The sequence below is a fragment of the Psammomys obesus genome, unplaced genomic scaffold (assembly GCF_907164565.1).
Source record: "Psammomys obesus unplaced genomic scaffold, mPsaObe1.curated_primary_1811, whole genome shotgun sequence".
In the NCBI taxonomy this organism is placed as follows: Eukaryota; Metazoa; Chordata; class Mammalia; order Rodentia; family Muridae; genus Psammomys; species Psammomys obesus.
The window spans coordinates 1,324,902-1,343,270 of NW_026596125.1; the positions used below are offsets into that span (position 1 = coordinate 1,324,902).

Sequence of the window (18,369 nt, forward strand, 5' to 3'; positions counted from 1 at the left end):
ACAAAAAACAAGGTTTATTTGGGCATAACAGTTACAGTATCAGAGGCACAGGAGTCCATCACTGCAGGAAAGCGTGGCAGCAGTAGCAGAAGCTGAGGGCTCACATCTTGATTTCAAAGTCCACCTCCTGTGATATACTTCCTCCAGCAAGGCCATACCTCTTAAACCCACCCAAACAACACCAACTGATGACCAAGTAGTCAAACACGTGAACTATGGGGACATCCTCATTCAAAGCACCACAAATGGAAAAGAGCCAAACAAATTTTTGGAATGGGAAAAACAGAAAATGTGACCAGTGACATATACATAACACAGGGGAAAACAGAGCAAGAAAGCTGCCAGGGATGTGGGGGTGGAAGGAGAAGGACTGATGTCATAGAATGTCTAAGATACATACCACAGACCTTGAAATGTAAAGGACAGGTGTAAGGGCTGAACATATAGAGAGTAGTTACATGAAAATATTTATATGGAGTGGACATGATGGCAGCATACACCTTTGATCTCAGGACTTAGAATGCAGGAGACAGAAGGACAAGTGTGAGGCTAACCTGGGGTACTTCATAAGACCTTGTCACAAAACAAATCAAGGGTTGGGGATGTAACTTAATTTGATTCCTAGGATGAAGAAGATGACAATGATGACATCAAAGATGATAAAAAGCAACAGTAAAGAAGACATTAAGAAGAGTACGTATGAAGTTAGATGTTCATGTTCTCCCTTCTGCCCACCATACAGCTAAATGAATACCCTCAACTTATCCCCTGCTACAGGCGACTAGAGGCAGACCTTCCTCTAGAGAATTTCTGGAGGCTTCAGAAGTAGTAACAGTGGAAACAGTAGCAGCTAGGTACTGAAAACAATGTGAAGTTGCCTTCAGTAAAAATCTTGAGACTTACCGGCAACCTTTGAGCAAAGTGCAGGGAATCTTATGAAAGAAGTAGGAAACAGTAAGATCTGGAGTGGACAGGAACTCCACAAGGAGAGCAACAGAACCAAAACATCTGAGCACAGGGGTCTTTCCTGAGACTGATACTCCACCAACGACCATGCATGGAGATAACCTAAGACCCCTGCACAGATGTAGCCCATGGCAGTTCAGTATCCAAGTGGGTTCCATTGTAATAGGAACAGGGACTGTCTCTGACATGAACTGATTGGCCTGCTCTTTAATTACCTCCCCCTGAGGGGGAAGCAGCATTACCAGGCCACAGAAGAAGACAATGTAGCCACTCCTGATGAGACCTAATTGACTAGGATCAGAAGGAAGAAAAAGAAGACCTCCCCTATCAGTGGACTTGGAGAGGGGTATACATGCAGGGGGTGGAGGAAGGGAAGGATTGGGACAGAAGGAGGGAGGGAACCACAGGGGGAATACAAAGTGAATAAAGTGTAATTAATAAAGAATTTTTTAAAAGTACAAAAAAAAATAAAGAATAAAAAAGAAAACAATCTTCAAGTTAATTGAGGGGGCCTGTTACTCCAAGTTCTTTTCCCATGGGCAGTCAGAGCTATTCCATTCAGGCAGATATCAGACTGGAAATGCCTATAGGAATGAGAGGCAGCCAAGATAGAATCACTTAACTTTAAGTACATAAGTATCTAAACAGCACTGGCATTTCTCCCTATCTGCAGAATTCTAAATTTACCAATTTACTCAAGGTAAGAGGAAACACAAAATGTCATCTGTATTTTATTTAAAGAAGAAATAATTTAAAAGGAAACTAAAACAAAAAGTGGAAAGGAATAATCCCTAAAAGTCATTATTGTTCAAATATTAATACCCTTTGTTATCCCATAGAATTCTCAAATAATGGGGAAAGATGCTGGGCAGTGACCTCCCGTGTTTAAGAATACTATCCAAGCTGGACATGGTGGCTCATGCTTGTGGTTTCAGCACTCAGGAGACTGAGGCAGAGGATCATAAGTTCAAAGGCAACCACTGCAAACACCAGCAAAGAATATAAAATAAATTCTAGGATTAGGCAAGCCTGGTCCATATGGTAATAACACACACACACACACACACACGAGCCAACAAAACTGTAAGAATTATAATCTCAGATCATCCAATAATCAAAAGGAACCAACTGTAATAAAAGTAAGTAGGTACACATTGTCCAGATGCTAGACAATTTCTTAAGAACTTTCTCAGTCTTAGCAGCTAGTGTGTGAGAATACACTAGCCTAACGGAACCAGCAGGAGTACAGTAGTTTGGGAATACATGAAATCTACAAGTAGTACACTAATTTAACATTTCAGAAATGCTAATACATAAACAAGCAGAATTAGTTTAAAAAGTACATTATCTCAATTAATACTGACAATGATTTTATCAGGTATATTATCCCCATGCTTCCAAGACAAGAACTACAGATCAAAGATAATCTGTCTGCAACCACACAGGAAGGCAGAGGCAGAACAGAGCTGTACCATCTCTCATTCTAAAACACAAGTTCTTTCTACTCTATGTAACAACACTGTTCTAAGAGATAGTATCCATAATTAGAAAGGAATAAAATCAGGCTTAGTTCAAGGATGCCTAAGATAGATTTGTCCTTGTATATTTAATGTATTTTCTCTAAATGGTCTCAATTAGCATTTTTGTCTAGCACCAGCATATAAGAAAAAGAGAAGGCTGTGCAGAAAACCTGAAGTGAGAGGCATCCAACACAACCCAGACCTAAAATAGTCTCTTTCCAGACTTGACACTACGGTTAGTTCTTTAAAACAATCTCTCTAGTGACCTTCACACTACAAAACGGTACCAATCCAGTGAGCCTGATAGAATCTGCTAGGAAAGAAGGGAGGGAGGGAAGGAGAAAGGAAGATGTTTCTGTATGTATGTGTGCGTGTGTATGTTTTAAAATTTTTACTGTATATGAATATGCCTTCAGAAGAATCATTAACAGTCAAACACTTAAGATGAAGGACTAAAAACAAATGTTAGCTGGATACAGTGGGAAGTGTCTGTAATCCCAGTAATCAGGAGGTGGAGACAAGAGTACGAAACTCAAGGCTGGCCTCACATACATAACAAAGCTGAGGCCAGCCTGAGCTTCACAAGCTCATCTTAAAACACTTCAAAATAATCGGTAGATAGACAGACAGACAGACATCGGTGGTTCACATAGAGACAATGTTCCAGTTTCTGTATCATTATTAGTATGCATGATGGGCCTCCAAAGGTACATTCTACCTTTCAAACTTTGTAAAAAATATTTCAAAGCACAATCATCTTTACCCATGATCCAAAGAAGCAAAAGCCTACAGTAGCAGGAAACAGAATCCAATCTCCATTGGTTATTTCTCTTGAACTAGCTAAATTAGCAGCTGTTTTGGCAGCATATGAGCTGAAGGTGCACAGCTGACAAGGCCTCAAAAACTGCTACCCTTTCAGAGAGTGACAACAGGTAATTCTTTCACCCTCACATAGTCAGCTTAGTCTGGAAAGAAAACTAACTTTACTTTTAAGGCCATGAAATTGGCCTCTGACTATTTATCTCCATCTCGGATCTCAAGGAGTTACTAGAAGAAAGGGAGGCTAAGACTGCTGAATGTTTCTTCAGACAAGTAAGGTGTAAGGATTTCAAATCTGATGAAATCGCTGTGCCAAAACAGGACTTGTGGGTTTACTCTCTCTCTTTCTCCCTGGCTCCTCTCTATTAAATGAGACAGGTCTACCAAATATGAAAAAGGAGAGGCTAGGTGGATAAATATAGCATTGATGTTCTCACAGATCACATACTCCCATTTAGTTTCTTCATATTTATGATTAAATATTTCAATTACCTTATTAAATTAAAACATAAGCCTCAGGGTATGTTTTCAACACTCATAAATTATAGGTCACACCACTGTGGTTTAAATTTACAACTCAATTTTATAATTAAGTCTCAAGGGACATTATGAAGGAGGTATAAATACACACACCCATTTTCAAAACAGTAAGATGTAAAATCTAATAAATATGAACACAATTTAACAAATCAAAGTAACATCTTTCTATCTCATGCCATAGCATCCTTCCAATGCATTAAAAATATCAGAAGGCAGTTACAATTCATATTACATATCCATGGACAAAATGAAGTCAAAATTGGAGCAAACAATTTTACTACAATCAATGAAGCAAAAGAAATAAAGCTAACAGCAAAGCTTCTGATAACAAAACCATATTCTATTAAAAAATCAAGACCCCTTGATCAAAATTTTTAACTTCCCATGATTTTACAAATGCCTGTGCAGGGAATGCTCTCACAGACTTCACAGAGTAAAGTGCTAAGAAAAAACACATACAGTCTCATTGACAGCTCCAATAAAGAAACTTCCCCTCAAAGCCAACAGTTTGACTTAAATATTTAATATTCTACAAGTGTTGAGGATGACTTAATATAGAAATACCAAATACATCAGGAGTACACTGTACAAGTTAAATGTGAGGTTTTACATAAAACTTTCCAGTAGCTACATACCTCTTTAAAGTCCCACTCCTCCAAAAATTACATTATGAATTCTGTGAAGGCTTTCCCTGGCCATATATATATCTAATGAGTTTACTAGAAAATATTTTCAGAAAGAACTATGTTAGGGAAACATTAACAATTTCCTTTTGCTAAAAAACCTGTGACGTGCATGACAACTCCATACAATAAAATTACCTGGCCACAGGGTCAGCACAGATTGCTAATGTTGACTTACCTTTAAATTTAATATCCAGGCCACTAAATTCTAATTCAACTCCTTGAAGTGCTTCTCCCAAAGTTTCATGGTAATGACTGATACTTTTTTTTGACCCCACACAGAATGGAAGTGAAAAATATTTATATGTTTCTTGGCGATTGTGGTAGGGTCCAACAGTATTCATCCACAAAACAACTTCTTCTTTATCTTGATACTGTAACAAGAAAACCAAGACGTGCTTTTAAAACATCTAATTCAATTAAGTGCACTGTCTACATTCAAGATGCTAAAAAGGTGAAACAGAAGAAACTTAACCGGAGTATAACTGGAGTATCAATGTGCACACTTTCAAAACCAAGCTTCATAACTCTTAGAATTTTATCTTGATGTGGTCCCAGGATCCATTTTCCCCAAACTTTGTTTTACAAAGTCAACAGCATATAAAAGTAGGTTTATTGCTATCAGATAATGATAAGCATAATTTGACAAGGAAACGGCTCACGGAAAGAGGAAACAAAATAGGCAGCTTCTTCATGTTATCATTAGATTCCCCACCATTCCCCCAACAAACTAACATCAGCACAAAAAAACACAACCTTCCCTCTCTTAGTCCTTCTCACAGCTACTGATCAAAGTGTTAGAGAATACAGTAACTACAAAAAGAAAACAACACTGTGAACCAACACAAGAACACGCAAAAGTTCATCCCATCTGTCATGAAAGACGCACCTTGAATGCATATTTCTTTAATTATACCTCTAATTATTAGTGAATATTATATATAGCCACATATAGGCCTGGGACAGCCAACTTTACCTTTTTACGGCCTGGCAGTGGGATCTGTCAAAGGTTTTTTTTAAATCTCTATGAATTTAAAATTCAGAACAGTACTAACAAGACATTATCAGATCTCTTTTTTAAAATATTTCTTTTTAAATTATGTGTATGTGTTTGTGCATGTCTGTCCCTGGAGGCATCAGATGTACCTGGAGCTGGAGGTACAAGGAGTTGTGAGCTGCTCTGTAAGGGTGCTAGGTATCAAACTCTGGTCTTCTACAAGATCAGAAAATGCTCAGGTGCCTTCATGTCAACTTACCGAATAAAAGCTAATCCAATGAAGTAGTATTTATATAGTGTCTAGCATGCACCTACAACTGTGTTGCCCACTGAAGATTCTGCTTTCAACAGAATGTGTTTCCACCCTATTATCTCTTAAACATAAAGAATCCTTTAACAGGAAACTATCCAATCAGCAACTATAGGAATTTCTATCTTCAGTTCTCCCATCGAAAACTGATCAATAAAGTTTCAACAAAAATCTATCAGGTTCACTACCAAATTAACCCTACTTGAATCTACCATTTATAACTCTGTTTTCCTAATGATACAATTCTCTAGGCATGGAGACTCAAACCCAAAGTGTTCTTCCAGAGAACACCAAACCACTAGCTTATCTACTCTTACCCCAAAAATCTGTTTCTTCCTTCCTGCTCATACTACCATCACCATCCTAAAAAATACCAAACACTCCACTGTTCATAGGCATCATTCAGATAATCAAGGAAATTAAAACTACCTTACTATTCAAACACACAGGCAGCATACAGCAAACCCTAAATTAGACATTAAGAACATAGTGACAAAAAATATCCTTCTTGCTTGGCATAATGGCACACACATTAATCTCAACACATGGAAAGGAGAGAGAGGTGACTTTGAGTTCCAGATCAGCAAGAGCTACATAAGTCAAACCCTGTCTCAAAAAAAAAAAAAAAAAAAAAAAAAGTTCTTCCCTTCAAATTCACAATCCACATAGAACCACAGGTAAATGAATGATTAACAATGGAAAAGGGGGTTTTGATTACAATAACAAAGAGCTATTGTAGCAACAATAAAGGAATAATTAATCCTGCTTTAGGAGAAAAAGTTCCGGGTGAATAGTAATACAGAAAACCATAAGCTACTTCAAGTAGGTTAGAAAAGCAGCTACAGATAATCTCCATGGAAGAAATAAATGATTTACGGTGTGAGTACTATTGTCTCATACACCTCCACCCATAACTATTCCTTTTACTTGGGGGTAGGATTGACAAACCCGTGTGTATTATCACTGTTCTCCCATCCAATGCACAGTCACAGAGCACTAATCCAAGTACTCTATTCTACTCTCACATTCTCAGAATTCTCCAAACTGAGATCTACAGCCACCACTTTTCTCTGATCAGAGTTCCAAGAATTAAAACCTATTCACCAAGGCAAAAATGTTACAATGTGCAAAAGTATTTACTACCACCCACTGGTAAACACTGAAGAAATGCTGACTTGTGAAGTTCACTGGCAACTTAGTCCAAGTCTGAAGTATGCTCTGACTGTAACAGCATTGGTTCAGAGATAAGAGAAAGGAGAGGAAGCAACATGAAACCAGAACATTGCATACAAGTGCCCACAAATGAGAACCCAGCCATGAATCCTGCTGAGTCTGTAGAAGTTACAGGTAGGAAATATACTCTAGAAGTTAATACTCTAGAAATACCTTTGAGATAAACTCAATATACATAATTCTTTAGAAATAAAAATCTAAACATAATTATGTCTTAAAACTAAGACATTCATTTATTCTACACACACCAAAACAGTTTAAGGGTTACAAAACAACAAGGTGTCCCACTGCAGTCTAGACTCTGGGCTAGAACAGGGCTCAAGCAGTAATCAGAAGCACACTCAAGGCTGCAGGTGAGGCCTAAGGCACAAACAATGCTTTGCTTCTTTAGCAGGATTTCTTTTATGCAGTCGAATACAATGAACTTAAAATACTACTTCATTCCAGACTTTATTCGCCCCTAAAAACAAGAGCTCCCAGGCCAAGGTCAAGAATTAATCATCACTGAGCATGGCAGCATATGCTAATCACATGCTCAGGAAACTGGCAGGAGGATTATGGGTTTGAAGCTGGTCTAGGCTGCATACGAGACCCTATCTCCAGAAAAACCAGAGTTCTATCATAAGAGAAAAAAACATGTTTAAAGACATCTTGAAAGTCAAAGAACCAAAAGGAAAGATTCTGCAGAATCTTGTAAGAAGTTGGGAAAGCTTTTTCCCTCCTGAAGCTACAGACAAATTCCCTGAGCTCTCTGGGACTGTGAGAAGACTTTTCCTCCACTAAAATCTACCTCTTAAGAAACCTGTGGTAAAGACTGTTCTAATACCCTCCCCAAAACATCCTAACAAGTCCTAGCAAACTATTTTAAAATACTTTGTTTAGAAAAACTACACTGGGCAATGACTGAGGAATAGGGTGTTATATTTCACCTGTAAAATATATCTGGGGGAGATGACTGTCAAGGAAGTAAAGCAGAGGCCCCTCGCATGGTAGTAATTCCTTCCACCTGAAGCCTCTGGGAGAAGCAGCCATGGGAAAGGAGAGCCCACCTTCCTGCTTTCTACACCTAGCCATCCCCCAGCCTTGAGAAGAATTTCACTGAACACTACTTGTGCACCTCCACTCCTTTCCTTCTGTACTCCACCTTTTTTCTTTTGTCTCTCCCTGAAATCCACAATGCTTCTTTTTTCCAATTAGTCAAATTCTACTTGCCCCTCAGAAGTGCTGAATGCTTCTTTCTCAATTCCTCAGGAAAAGCCTTAACTGACCATCCCTAGCATGGCCTGACCTCATCAGCTTTTGTAATAACACAGCACTAGCTACCTCTTTTAACTACATACCAGGAGGTAGGCATAGTCCTAAAGCCTATGTAAACATGGAATCTTCTCAAAACTCTATTAGCTAGGCCGTATTAATTCACCCATTTTACAAATTCAAAACAAAAACAAGAGAGAGTTAAGTAATTTGTCCAAGCCAGGCATGGTAGAACACACCTGTAAATCACAGCCTCTGGAAGGCTGAGGTAGAGGCAAGCTAAGTCAGATCCAGCTCAGGCTCCATAGCAAGTTCCAGGCCAGCCTTGGCTACCTAATGAGACCTTGTCTCATGAATAAATTGTTCAAACTTATATAACTATTAGTACCAAGTTTACAAGTTAGAACTATACTTTTGTTGACTGCCAGATAGCTCTATTAACCAAAAACAAACAAACAACAACAAAAAAAACACCATAGCTATACAAAGCAACAAAAGTATACAGCATTCGTTACACAAACAACCTTTTCATTTGAGACTTTAATCTGCCCAAAAGGGCAAAAAACTTCATCCGGTACTTGCACTCTCATCTCAAAAGTCAAGACCTTTTTCTCAAGTAGTCACAGTGGTGGGTCCCTGTTTATTCTGTTTATGCTTGAGGTGAGGACACCAAAAATTTACTCTCTGGCAGATGTCATGAATTTTCTTTTCCTTGAGAGGAACAGTGAAAAAGTATTGCAGACCTCTTTGTAAAATATGAATAAAAAACTCAGAAATTATGCTATCCACCCAGGATCAGAAGCTCGGAATGAGGACCCGAGTACGACCTTTCATTTTACAGGAAAGGAACATGTTGGCTTTAAATTGCTCTTAACAGAAATCCACTCTGCAAGTATTTCAGATACTAGTTTCAAAAGTCTTTCAATTATTTAAAACCACACATAAGAATGCTAATACAAATAAATTATTTTTTTTCTAATTTGTTTTGAACAGTGTGTTGAGATAACTATTGTTTACTAATATAGCTTTGTACCTCAACTTTCAATCTATCATTAAGTACAGCCCAAAACAGGACCGAGGATGACATTTCCTTCAAGCCAAATCTTCCTCAGCATTTTCAAAACTCACTTGTAGGACATGCCGAGTTATCATGATAACTCTTCAAATAATTTTCTCAAGTTCCTATTCTTCTAACAGAGACTGTGACAAACGCTGCCATTTATCAATCAAAGAAATACTTCTTGAGTGGTGGAGAGCACTTACTGCTCTTGCAGAGAACTCAGGTTCAGTTCCCAGCACCCATATGGCAGCTCACAACCCACTGTACCTCCTGTTCTAGGGGGATCTGATGACCTCTTTGGTCTCTGTGGGTACTGTATGCACACGGTGCCTTTATATACATACAAGCCAAGCACTCATACACAGAAAATAAAAATAAGTCTTTCTTAAAACCTTTTTCAAAACATTCAGTGTTGCATTATAAAATGTTTCTGACAGAGGTAAGTAAGCCATCCTAGGCATAGGTGGGATCCATCCCGTATCAGAAGTCCTGAAGACTACAAAAAAAAAAAAAAAAATGGGGTCCCTAAACAAGGATCCCTAAGACTGTGACCAGAGGTGAAGAATAGGCTGCTTTTGTTCACTGTGCTTTAGACAAGTTCCCTGCTTCCAGCACTGAGTATCTTTGTCCCTAGTTGTTAGCTAATTACTCAAGTCACTCAACAGACACTAAGCACAGTGCTGAGGACCATGTGTAACAGGTGTGAGGGAGGGGAGGAACACAAATGATAAGACACAATCTTGTGATCATGCTGAGAAACAGAACTCACAAAAATCCCAAGTGCTTTTCACCCATTGAGCCATCCTTCTTACCCTCTTCACTTACTTTAAAGACTTCTTTTTCTCACTAGGCAGTCCTGGCTGGCCTGGAACTCAAAAGAGATCCACCTGCCGTTGTCTCCCAGTGCTGGGATCAAAGTTATGTACTACCATGACCCTTCAATCATGTAATAAGAGGCTGTCTTTGATGATGAAAGTATCCTTTAATTTTAATTTCAAACAGTTTATCCTATAATCTACAGTCTAACCTTTCAAAACTAAAAGTAGCACATTGTCCAGAAGTCAACAGCACATTTCCTTCTAATCACTTTTCTAAGAATATTGGAAGAACTTTGGAGAAATAAGTACATACAGAATTCTGGGGGGGAGGGGGTGCCAACAAGATGGCTCAGTGGGTGAAAAGACTGATAGCACACCAGTCCACTGTGCCCATGAGCTGGCCCTAATCCCTTCTTAATGCTGTACGAACAACTCAGTAACACAGTGTGGACCTAGACTCTTTCAAACATTTCTTCATGCACTGAAAAGTTCTATTCAGTGTTTCACAGGACTATTTTTAGGAAAACGAGTGGTAAAGTACATCAGCTTAGTTGAGTAAAGACATTCACGTGGGCCTTGGAAGAGGCCTCAGTTGAAGTTCTCCTGCATCCACATAAGAAAGCAGAGGGGTGATACACACCTGTAATCCCAGCACTGGAGAGGAAGAGAGGTGCATCCCTGGGGTTTATTGGCTAGGAAGTCTAGTCTATTGAGTAGCATCAGGACCAGTGAGCTAACCTCTCAGAAACAAAGATGGAAAGCAACTGAGGACACACTTACTACCAACCTCTGACCTCCATTTGCACAAACACACATGTACACATACACCAAACCCATATGCAAAAACACAAAAAAATTTTTTTCAAAAACTTGTTTTTTAAAAAAATAACTTTTACTTTTTTCCATTACTTTCTTAAGATTTGTTTATTATGTAAACAGTATCCTATCTGCATGTATGCCTGCTTACCAGAGGAAGGCATCAGATCTTATTATAAATGGTTTTGAGCCTCCATGTGGTTGTTGGAAATTGAACTCTGCAACAGCAGCCAGTGATCTTAACCTCTGAGCATCTCTCCAGACCCTCAAAAGACCTATTGACACAAAGGATGTTTGACGTCAAATCCTACCTCTATTTATACTAGGTAAAACCTCACACACATGACTACCTACCTCTCCAAGCCTATTTCCTTGTCTATCAGAGCTTATCATTCACATCACAGGGTTATTTTTAGGGTGCTGGGATTTTAAACTGGGGCCTTGCACATGTTAAGAAAGCATACCACAACCAGGCCACTTCTCTGGCCCTCACAGTGTTGTTAATACACACTGAATGTGAGTTAACATACGGGAATCATTTACAGCAGGACCAAGCACATACTAGTCATATTAGCATTACATCGGTAATGTCCTAACAGCTAAAGGGCAAGCTTTAGCTTATGAAAGCTGTTCTTTAATTAATAACTCAATGACACAAGTGTTTTTTAAACACCCATTCAGCAATTTTCCCTTCACAATTTGCCTCTTCCTTCAATATTTTCTTCACTAGCTACTTCTGCCTCTTTGGAAGAAAAAAAATACTTGATTATTTATTATCACTTGATTAGATCCCTATTATCTGCCCAAGGTGAAGACCTATGTTTCAAGAAATATTTCCAAGAAACTTAGAAACCGCAAAGGATCTGTTCAACGTGGACATGCAATGCATATCCACTCTCCTGCCTTCATCCAGCAACCGCCTCCTATGTACTCTTCACACAACAGCCTTTTGAGAGAAGAGCTGAGATCAGAGATATAGCCTTGCTTGGCATTTGTGAAGCCATGAGCTCTATTTCCAGTATAGGCTGAAGGAGGGGGGAGCAATATCCTTTTATCAAATATTTTATGCACATAAAAATTAAAACATTCCCGGTGTAGCCACATGTGGTGGCACACACCTGTAATCCCAGCACTCAGGAGACAGAGGCAGGCGGATCTCAGAATTCCAGGCCAGGCTGGTGTACAAAGTTTCAGAAGAGCCAGGGCTTCACAGGGAAACTGCCTTAAAAGAAACAACATTCTATTCATTGGTGGAATATATACCTACCACACACAAGGGCCTGGCTTAATCCCCAGTAGTGAATCAATGAAGGAATGAAGTTAAAAAAAAAAAAAATGACATTCCTAACAATAAAATTTCATTGAATTTGGGGCTGGAGAGACAGCTTAGCAGTTAAGACAGTGGTTTGATTCCCACTGGGTGGCATTCACACTGGGCAGCTTACAAACACCTGTCACTCTAGTTCAGGGGAATCTTACACCCTTTCCTAGCCTCTAAAATATCTGCCACATACCTGATGAACATACTACATTCATGCTGGCAAAACTGTCATATAAAATAAAAGTAAACAAAATTTTCATTGAAATTGCCACTTATTTCAATATTAGCAATATTACATTTGCTAATTATGCTACAGTTTTTGTACACTTGCAATCCATTAAATGATAAACTAAGGTACATAAACTTCATAGCAATATAAAATGCAAGATTTAAAAAGTAGAATATAAGTTTCTATGTCTATATGGTGGAACTGTAACTAACAAAAAGTTCTAGATTTTACATAGAAACTGAACTGTTAAAAGAAAATTAGTAAATACTAAACTACTTAACAAAAGCATACTTGCTGGAAATTTAAAAGAAATAAAATTACTCCAATCTATTCATGGTCTCTATAAACTATACAGAAAAACTACTTTTCATTTACTTTGAGACAAGTTGATAGAAAAGATAGTTTTTCATTTAACTGCTTAACATCTTATCACTTTTCTTAAAGTGAAAAATTACAAGTGTTTCAGAAAAACATTACCAATTCAATGTTCTCTGAAAAAAACCTACAAAGGCAGTGTCACCAAGATATAATAGCCAAATGTATCGTTTTTATTGGCTAATCCATGCCATAGAACAAAGTTTTATTAATTACAGTCTAAAGTCTGCCCCCTTAAATGAGAATGCCTTCACTTCGTCACTGATCAGCTACAACCAGACATTCTCCACATCTTTCATATTTAATAAATACATAAATTCTCAGGCAAAAGTCATATTAATGAAAATAAAAGCAATCATTCGCCAAAACAACCTTTTAGGTTTATCTCAGTTTCCATGAACTACCAGTCTGGGAAAAAAAAAAAAAAAATCTATTGCTGTTTCAGTTCTAGGTGAAAGTCATTCCAAGAGTCATTAACAGACAAGCTTTGATGTGAAAATACAATTAAATAAACCGCCAATCAACTTCAGACCAAATGCAAAAGTGAGTGGGGGTGTGGCCTGAGGGCTAGGTGACTCAAGTGTCCCTAGGGTCAGAGCTGTCCCAGTTAGAGGCCCACCACTCGGACGGGGTGCCCTCTGGGGACTCGCGGAGCGCCGAGAAAGTTACAGGAAAGGCCTGGGGACCGAGTGCGTGCACGGTGAGGACGTGTCCACGTGGAAACCGTTCACACCTCCGGTTCCCTAAAGCTGTCCCCACCCCACGGTTTAAATCCGGTTCGGGCAAGAGAGAAAGAGAAGGGTGGGAAAAGGCCGGGGCGGGCGGTGAAGTGATGGGTATTTCCTGATTGGCAAGCGCCTGGGTCACCATGCATCCATCTTCTGTCGTGTTGTGCCCCACAGAGTCCAGTTTCCCGGGTCCACAGCCCGCTACGGGGCGACCCCCGGGCCCCAGCCCCGAGAGGCGGAGCCGGGGAGCAAGGCCCAGGCTGCCGTGAGTGCTCGGAAATGCCTCCTCCCAGCTCCCGCGGATCCGGCCCCGCCATGCCCGACCGGAAGGAGCGCTCGGGCGGCCGCGGGGCAGCACCGGGCCTCCAGGCCACGCCGGGCCTGGCGAGGCGGCAGGCGGGGGAGCGGGCCGCGGGCGGCTCGCTTCGCCTCACCGTGTGTTCGTGCTCGTCGGACCGAGCCCGGGGCAGAAGCAGCAGCAACAACGCGGCGGCCGCCGCCACGCCAGGAGAGCCCGGCAGCGGCCTCATCCTCCGCGCTCCCACAGGCCGGGCGCCGGCCCACCGACTCCTCCTCCGCCGCCGCCGATTCACATCCACCGGGCGCGGACAGACGCACGGGGCCCGGGCCCAGCCGCTGCCTCCGCCGCCGTCACCGCCCGCTCCGCTCCGCGCCGCCCCCGCCCCCCGGCCTCCGAGCCTCTTCCTCTGACTCAGCCACGTCATCCGGCCACCCCGACACACGCCGGAAGTCCTCCCAACGCGGGGCCGCAACCGCCGCCCGCCGTGGGGCGCCGGCGCGCGCAGTCCGCGGACCTGAAGGGTTCCGGAGCCGCCGTGCTGCAGGTCGCTCAGCCTCGGCCCTTGCGCGCGCCAGCCCTCGGCGGCCTGGCGTGACTCTGGCTCCGGCACCTAGCTCGCCTTAGCTGCGGGGCAGGGCGGGTCGTCTCACTGGGGTCTGGGGCTCACCCCTTTCCATCTAACCCACGCCACGGGCTCCCCAAGCTTCTTTTTGGAAGATGATTATTAAACTTTTACAGGGTGGGTTGGGTGTTTTAACATTATCGAGTACTGATTAGACTTCTATTCTTGTTCGTTGATTTACCTGCGTGTTGTTTTTCTCCCATTCTCGGTCATGTGTCCTGGAATGGAAGCTCCCCAGAGCTCTAAGCCGGTAGTAAGGAGCTAAGCTTGGTATCTCACTCTTGTAACCCCAGCACTCAGGGGGTCAAGATTAATTGTTGCATGTTGGATGCTTGCTTGGGTTACAGTGAGAGACAAACAAGAAGAAAAGAAAGAAAGAAATCGGATCATAGTAGTGCAAACCTGTAATCCCAGCACTTGGGGTTCGGAGGCAGAATTGCAGAAAGATTGGAGCCAACCTATCTACAGAACCAATACCTGGCAACAGAGTAAGACCCTATCTCAAACCAAAACGTAGTAAGGACTCAGGAATACCTATCAAGTACAGTAGCAGTCCTCTAAATGTGGGACTTGGAGGAAGATTGTCTCATCAGTAGTGGGCAGATTCTGGCATTTGGTCATGCAATAGCTCACAGCCAATATTCTATACCGCCTTGCTGTGCAGAAGTCTGAACAAGACTCCACTACCAATCTTCCTTCCCTGTTCATTCTCAAAGAGTGCCGGCGTGATTTCCTTCAAAGAACATCACTTTGTCCAAAACACACCTTGAATATCGAATACATAAATCATGGACTCATCCCTAAGGATTTCATCTGTCAGGCATTCTTTGACAGTCACACAGCTCCTGTGCAACAGGCACCTCTACTGTGTTCACATCACAGAAAAGTAACTGAAGCACAGGTTGGGTGACTTGCTGAAAGCCCAGACCCAGTTTGCTTTAGTGTTTTATTTTGGTTTTTTTTTTTTAAATGCTAATGTACTACCAACCATACAGCTCTTTAAAAGGTGGATCAGATGTGCCCTCACTGGCATGAAATGATATCCAAGAAGTACTTACAAATGCAAAAGAGAAGTTTGCTTCTGTTTTAAATGATAACAGGCCTGTTTACCTGTAGAAAACAGTAGTAAATGATGAATACTCAAATCATTACCAGAGTGATTCGCCTCAAAATTTAAATAGGCATCTTTGGAAGTTTGTGTGTGTGTGTGTGTGTGTGTTGTGTTGAGGCCAGATGTTAACAAATACATATTTTTCCAAATCACTGTGCACATATTTTTAGAGGAAATCTCTCTCACTGAACCTGAAGCTCAAGTAGCTAGGCTAGCTAGCTAGCAGGACCCAGGAGTCTTCCTGTCTCTACTTCTCAGATCCAGCTTTTTGTTTGAGTTCCTGGGATCTTAACCCATATCCTCATACAAGGAATTTACTGACTGAGTCATATCCCCAGCCCTGTTTGGATGTCTCCTATGTAAGTATGCACTACATATGTAATGAGAGTAGAGAGTTATGTCCTTGCTAAAGGATATGGTCCAACTTCCTTAGTCTATGATTGTTCTATTGCTGGGAAGAGAGACACCATGACCAAGGCAACTCTTATAAAAATAAAGCAGTTAATGTAGGGAGAGAGGGCTTGCTTACAATGTCAGAGGGTCAGTCCATTATCAGCCTGGTGGGTAGCATGGCACTGGAACAGTACCTGAGAGCTACATCCTGATCTTCAAGCAAAGAAAGTGAGACTGGGTCTGGCAGAGACCAAAACTCACACCCAGAGACACACTTCCTCCAACGAGGCCACACCTCCTAATCCTTATAATCCTTTCAAACAGTTCCACCCCTTGGTAACCAAGCATTTAAATATATGAGGCTTTGGGAGCCATTCTTAGTCAAACCACCACAGTAACTATGCACCTGCACAATCAGACCCAACTTTACTGTGCAAGTTAGTTTTGTTTTGGTTTTGTTTGGTTTTGTCAGCTTGAAACTTGGAAAGAAGAACCCTCAACTGAGAAATTGCCTCCATCAGATTGGCCTGTAGCCATGTCTGTAGGTCTTCCCCCACCCCTGATTAGTGTGGGAGGACCCAGTTCATAGTGGAAAGTCTACCCATGGGCAGTTGGTCCTAGCTTGTATAAAAAAAAGAAGGCAGAGCAAGCAAGAGGTAACAAGCCATCACTTGTCTCCAAGCTCCTGCTTCTGACTTCCCTCAATGATGTACTGAGACTTGGAAATGTAAGCCAAGTAAACTCATTCCTCCCCAAGTTGGTCCTAGTGTTTAACATGGCAGCAGAAAGCAAACTAGAACATTTACCTGTCACTAATATCTGTGTTCTGCCTTCGGTCACACGTGTCGAAAACACACCATGTTCCTTATACCTCTGTGACCTGTGCTGCGCTGGGAGTGGATCCCAGGGCCTTCTTTATGTTGACCAAGCTCCTTGCCACTTAGCTACTTCACCAGCACTAAGCCTTTGCTCTTGGTATTCCTTTTATATCGAATGCCCTGCTTCACCTCCTCTCTTTAATTTTGTCTTTCCCAGGCCAGCTGAATCACCCATCTTTAGTGAGAGCTTGCATCATGCCCTTGGGCAATTGAGCATCCCATATTTGGGAATCCCATAGCATTTGGTATGTTACATCACTCTTGCTACCTAATCCCAGTTTCTCTTCTGTATTGCAGTCTGACCTTCTTTGATGGCAGGAACTGTCATTTGCTTATTATTTGCCTCAGCTGCCAGGTTAGTGCTTGTCACATAGGCATTCAACAACTATTTGCTGAATGAAGACATTAAAAAGCAAAACAGCAAAACATTAGTAATTGCTACAGAAATCAGAGGAGGGAATCTCATTCATCTTTGTCCATCTTTCAGAGCATCTAGCACAGTGACTGGCTTGTAGTTGAAGGCTCAGCAAATGTTCCATGGATGAATAATCACTGCCTTTGAATGAAGCTATGATGGGCAGTTGAAGAGCAGGCAGCATGAGAGAGACACTGAGATAGATGAGTAGTTTCTTGAACATCCATCATCATCAACCTCCACAGATTTGAGGTATTTGCCCTTCCTGGGGTTTGTGGGGAGCACTGGGCTGGCAAATGCTTGGAGGTGAAAAGGACACAAGAAAAAAAAATACAGTATTCATTTGGGGAGGAAAGTTTAAAATTAGGAACCCTTACATTAAAGATTAGGCAGGATATATTAAGAAAACAAGACAAAAAATGCACAATGTGACTAACCATTTAAGTGTTCCCCAAGTAGAAACAGGAATGGGCAGTAAGAGGAGACACACCATCTCGGTGGAGAACTGGGAGCATTTTGTGGTGAGAAGGACATATTAGGTCGTCAATTCAATAACTTTGTTGAGTATTTACTATGTGCCAAGATCTCTGGCATGGTACCAGTCAATAAAACTGTGGTAATGACTGGTATAGGAAGGATTAAGAGATAAAGGAACTGATAAAAGAAAAACAAGTATAGCTTCAAAGTTCTTTGAAATTTGATAACCTCAAGACTGAACCAGAGCTTGGGGGCACCATCAAAATTAGTTTTGGGGCTAGGATGTGGTAGAACAATTATCTAGCATGCACAAACCTCTAGTTTTCATTCCCAGACCTCCAAGAAGAAGAAGGAGGAGAATAAAATGTTTTGCCAAACCAGGAAATGAGAATTATGAATGTTTTATCACTATGTTATTTTATCAGTTTCTTCTAGATTAACCTTATTCCCTGACACATGGAGGGCAGAAGTGCAAGTAATGAAAGTCCATCTCTTGATGACAG

General features: G+C 41.2%; 1 protein-coding gene across 1 annotated transcript in view; it reads right to left on the minus strand.

Moving 5' to 3' along the window:
• Positions 1 to 14,381, minus strand: part of Tm9sf3 (transmembrane 9 superfamily member 3) — a 48,235-nt gene extending 33,854 nt beyond the window's left edge. Inside the window, exons 1-2 of the mRNA XM_055591504.1 lie at positions 14,104 to 14,381; positions 4,707 to 4,902 (exon numbers count right to left, since the gene is read on the minus strand). Of these exons, the coding sequence (XP_055447479.1) occupies positions 4,707 to 4,902; positions 14,104 to 14,199 (292 nt within the window). The 5' untranslated portion in view covers positions 14,200 to 14,381. The remainder of the gene's footprint in view (positions 1 to 4,706; positions 4,903 to 14,103) is intronic.
• Positions 14,382 to 18,369: the final 3,988 nt, after the last annotated feature.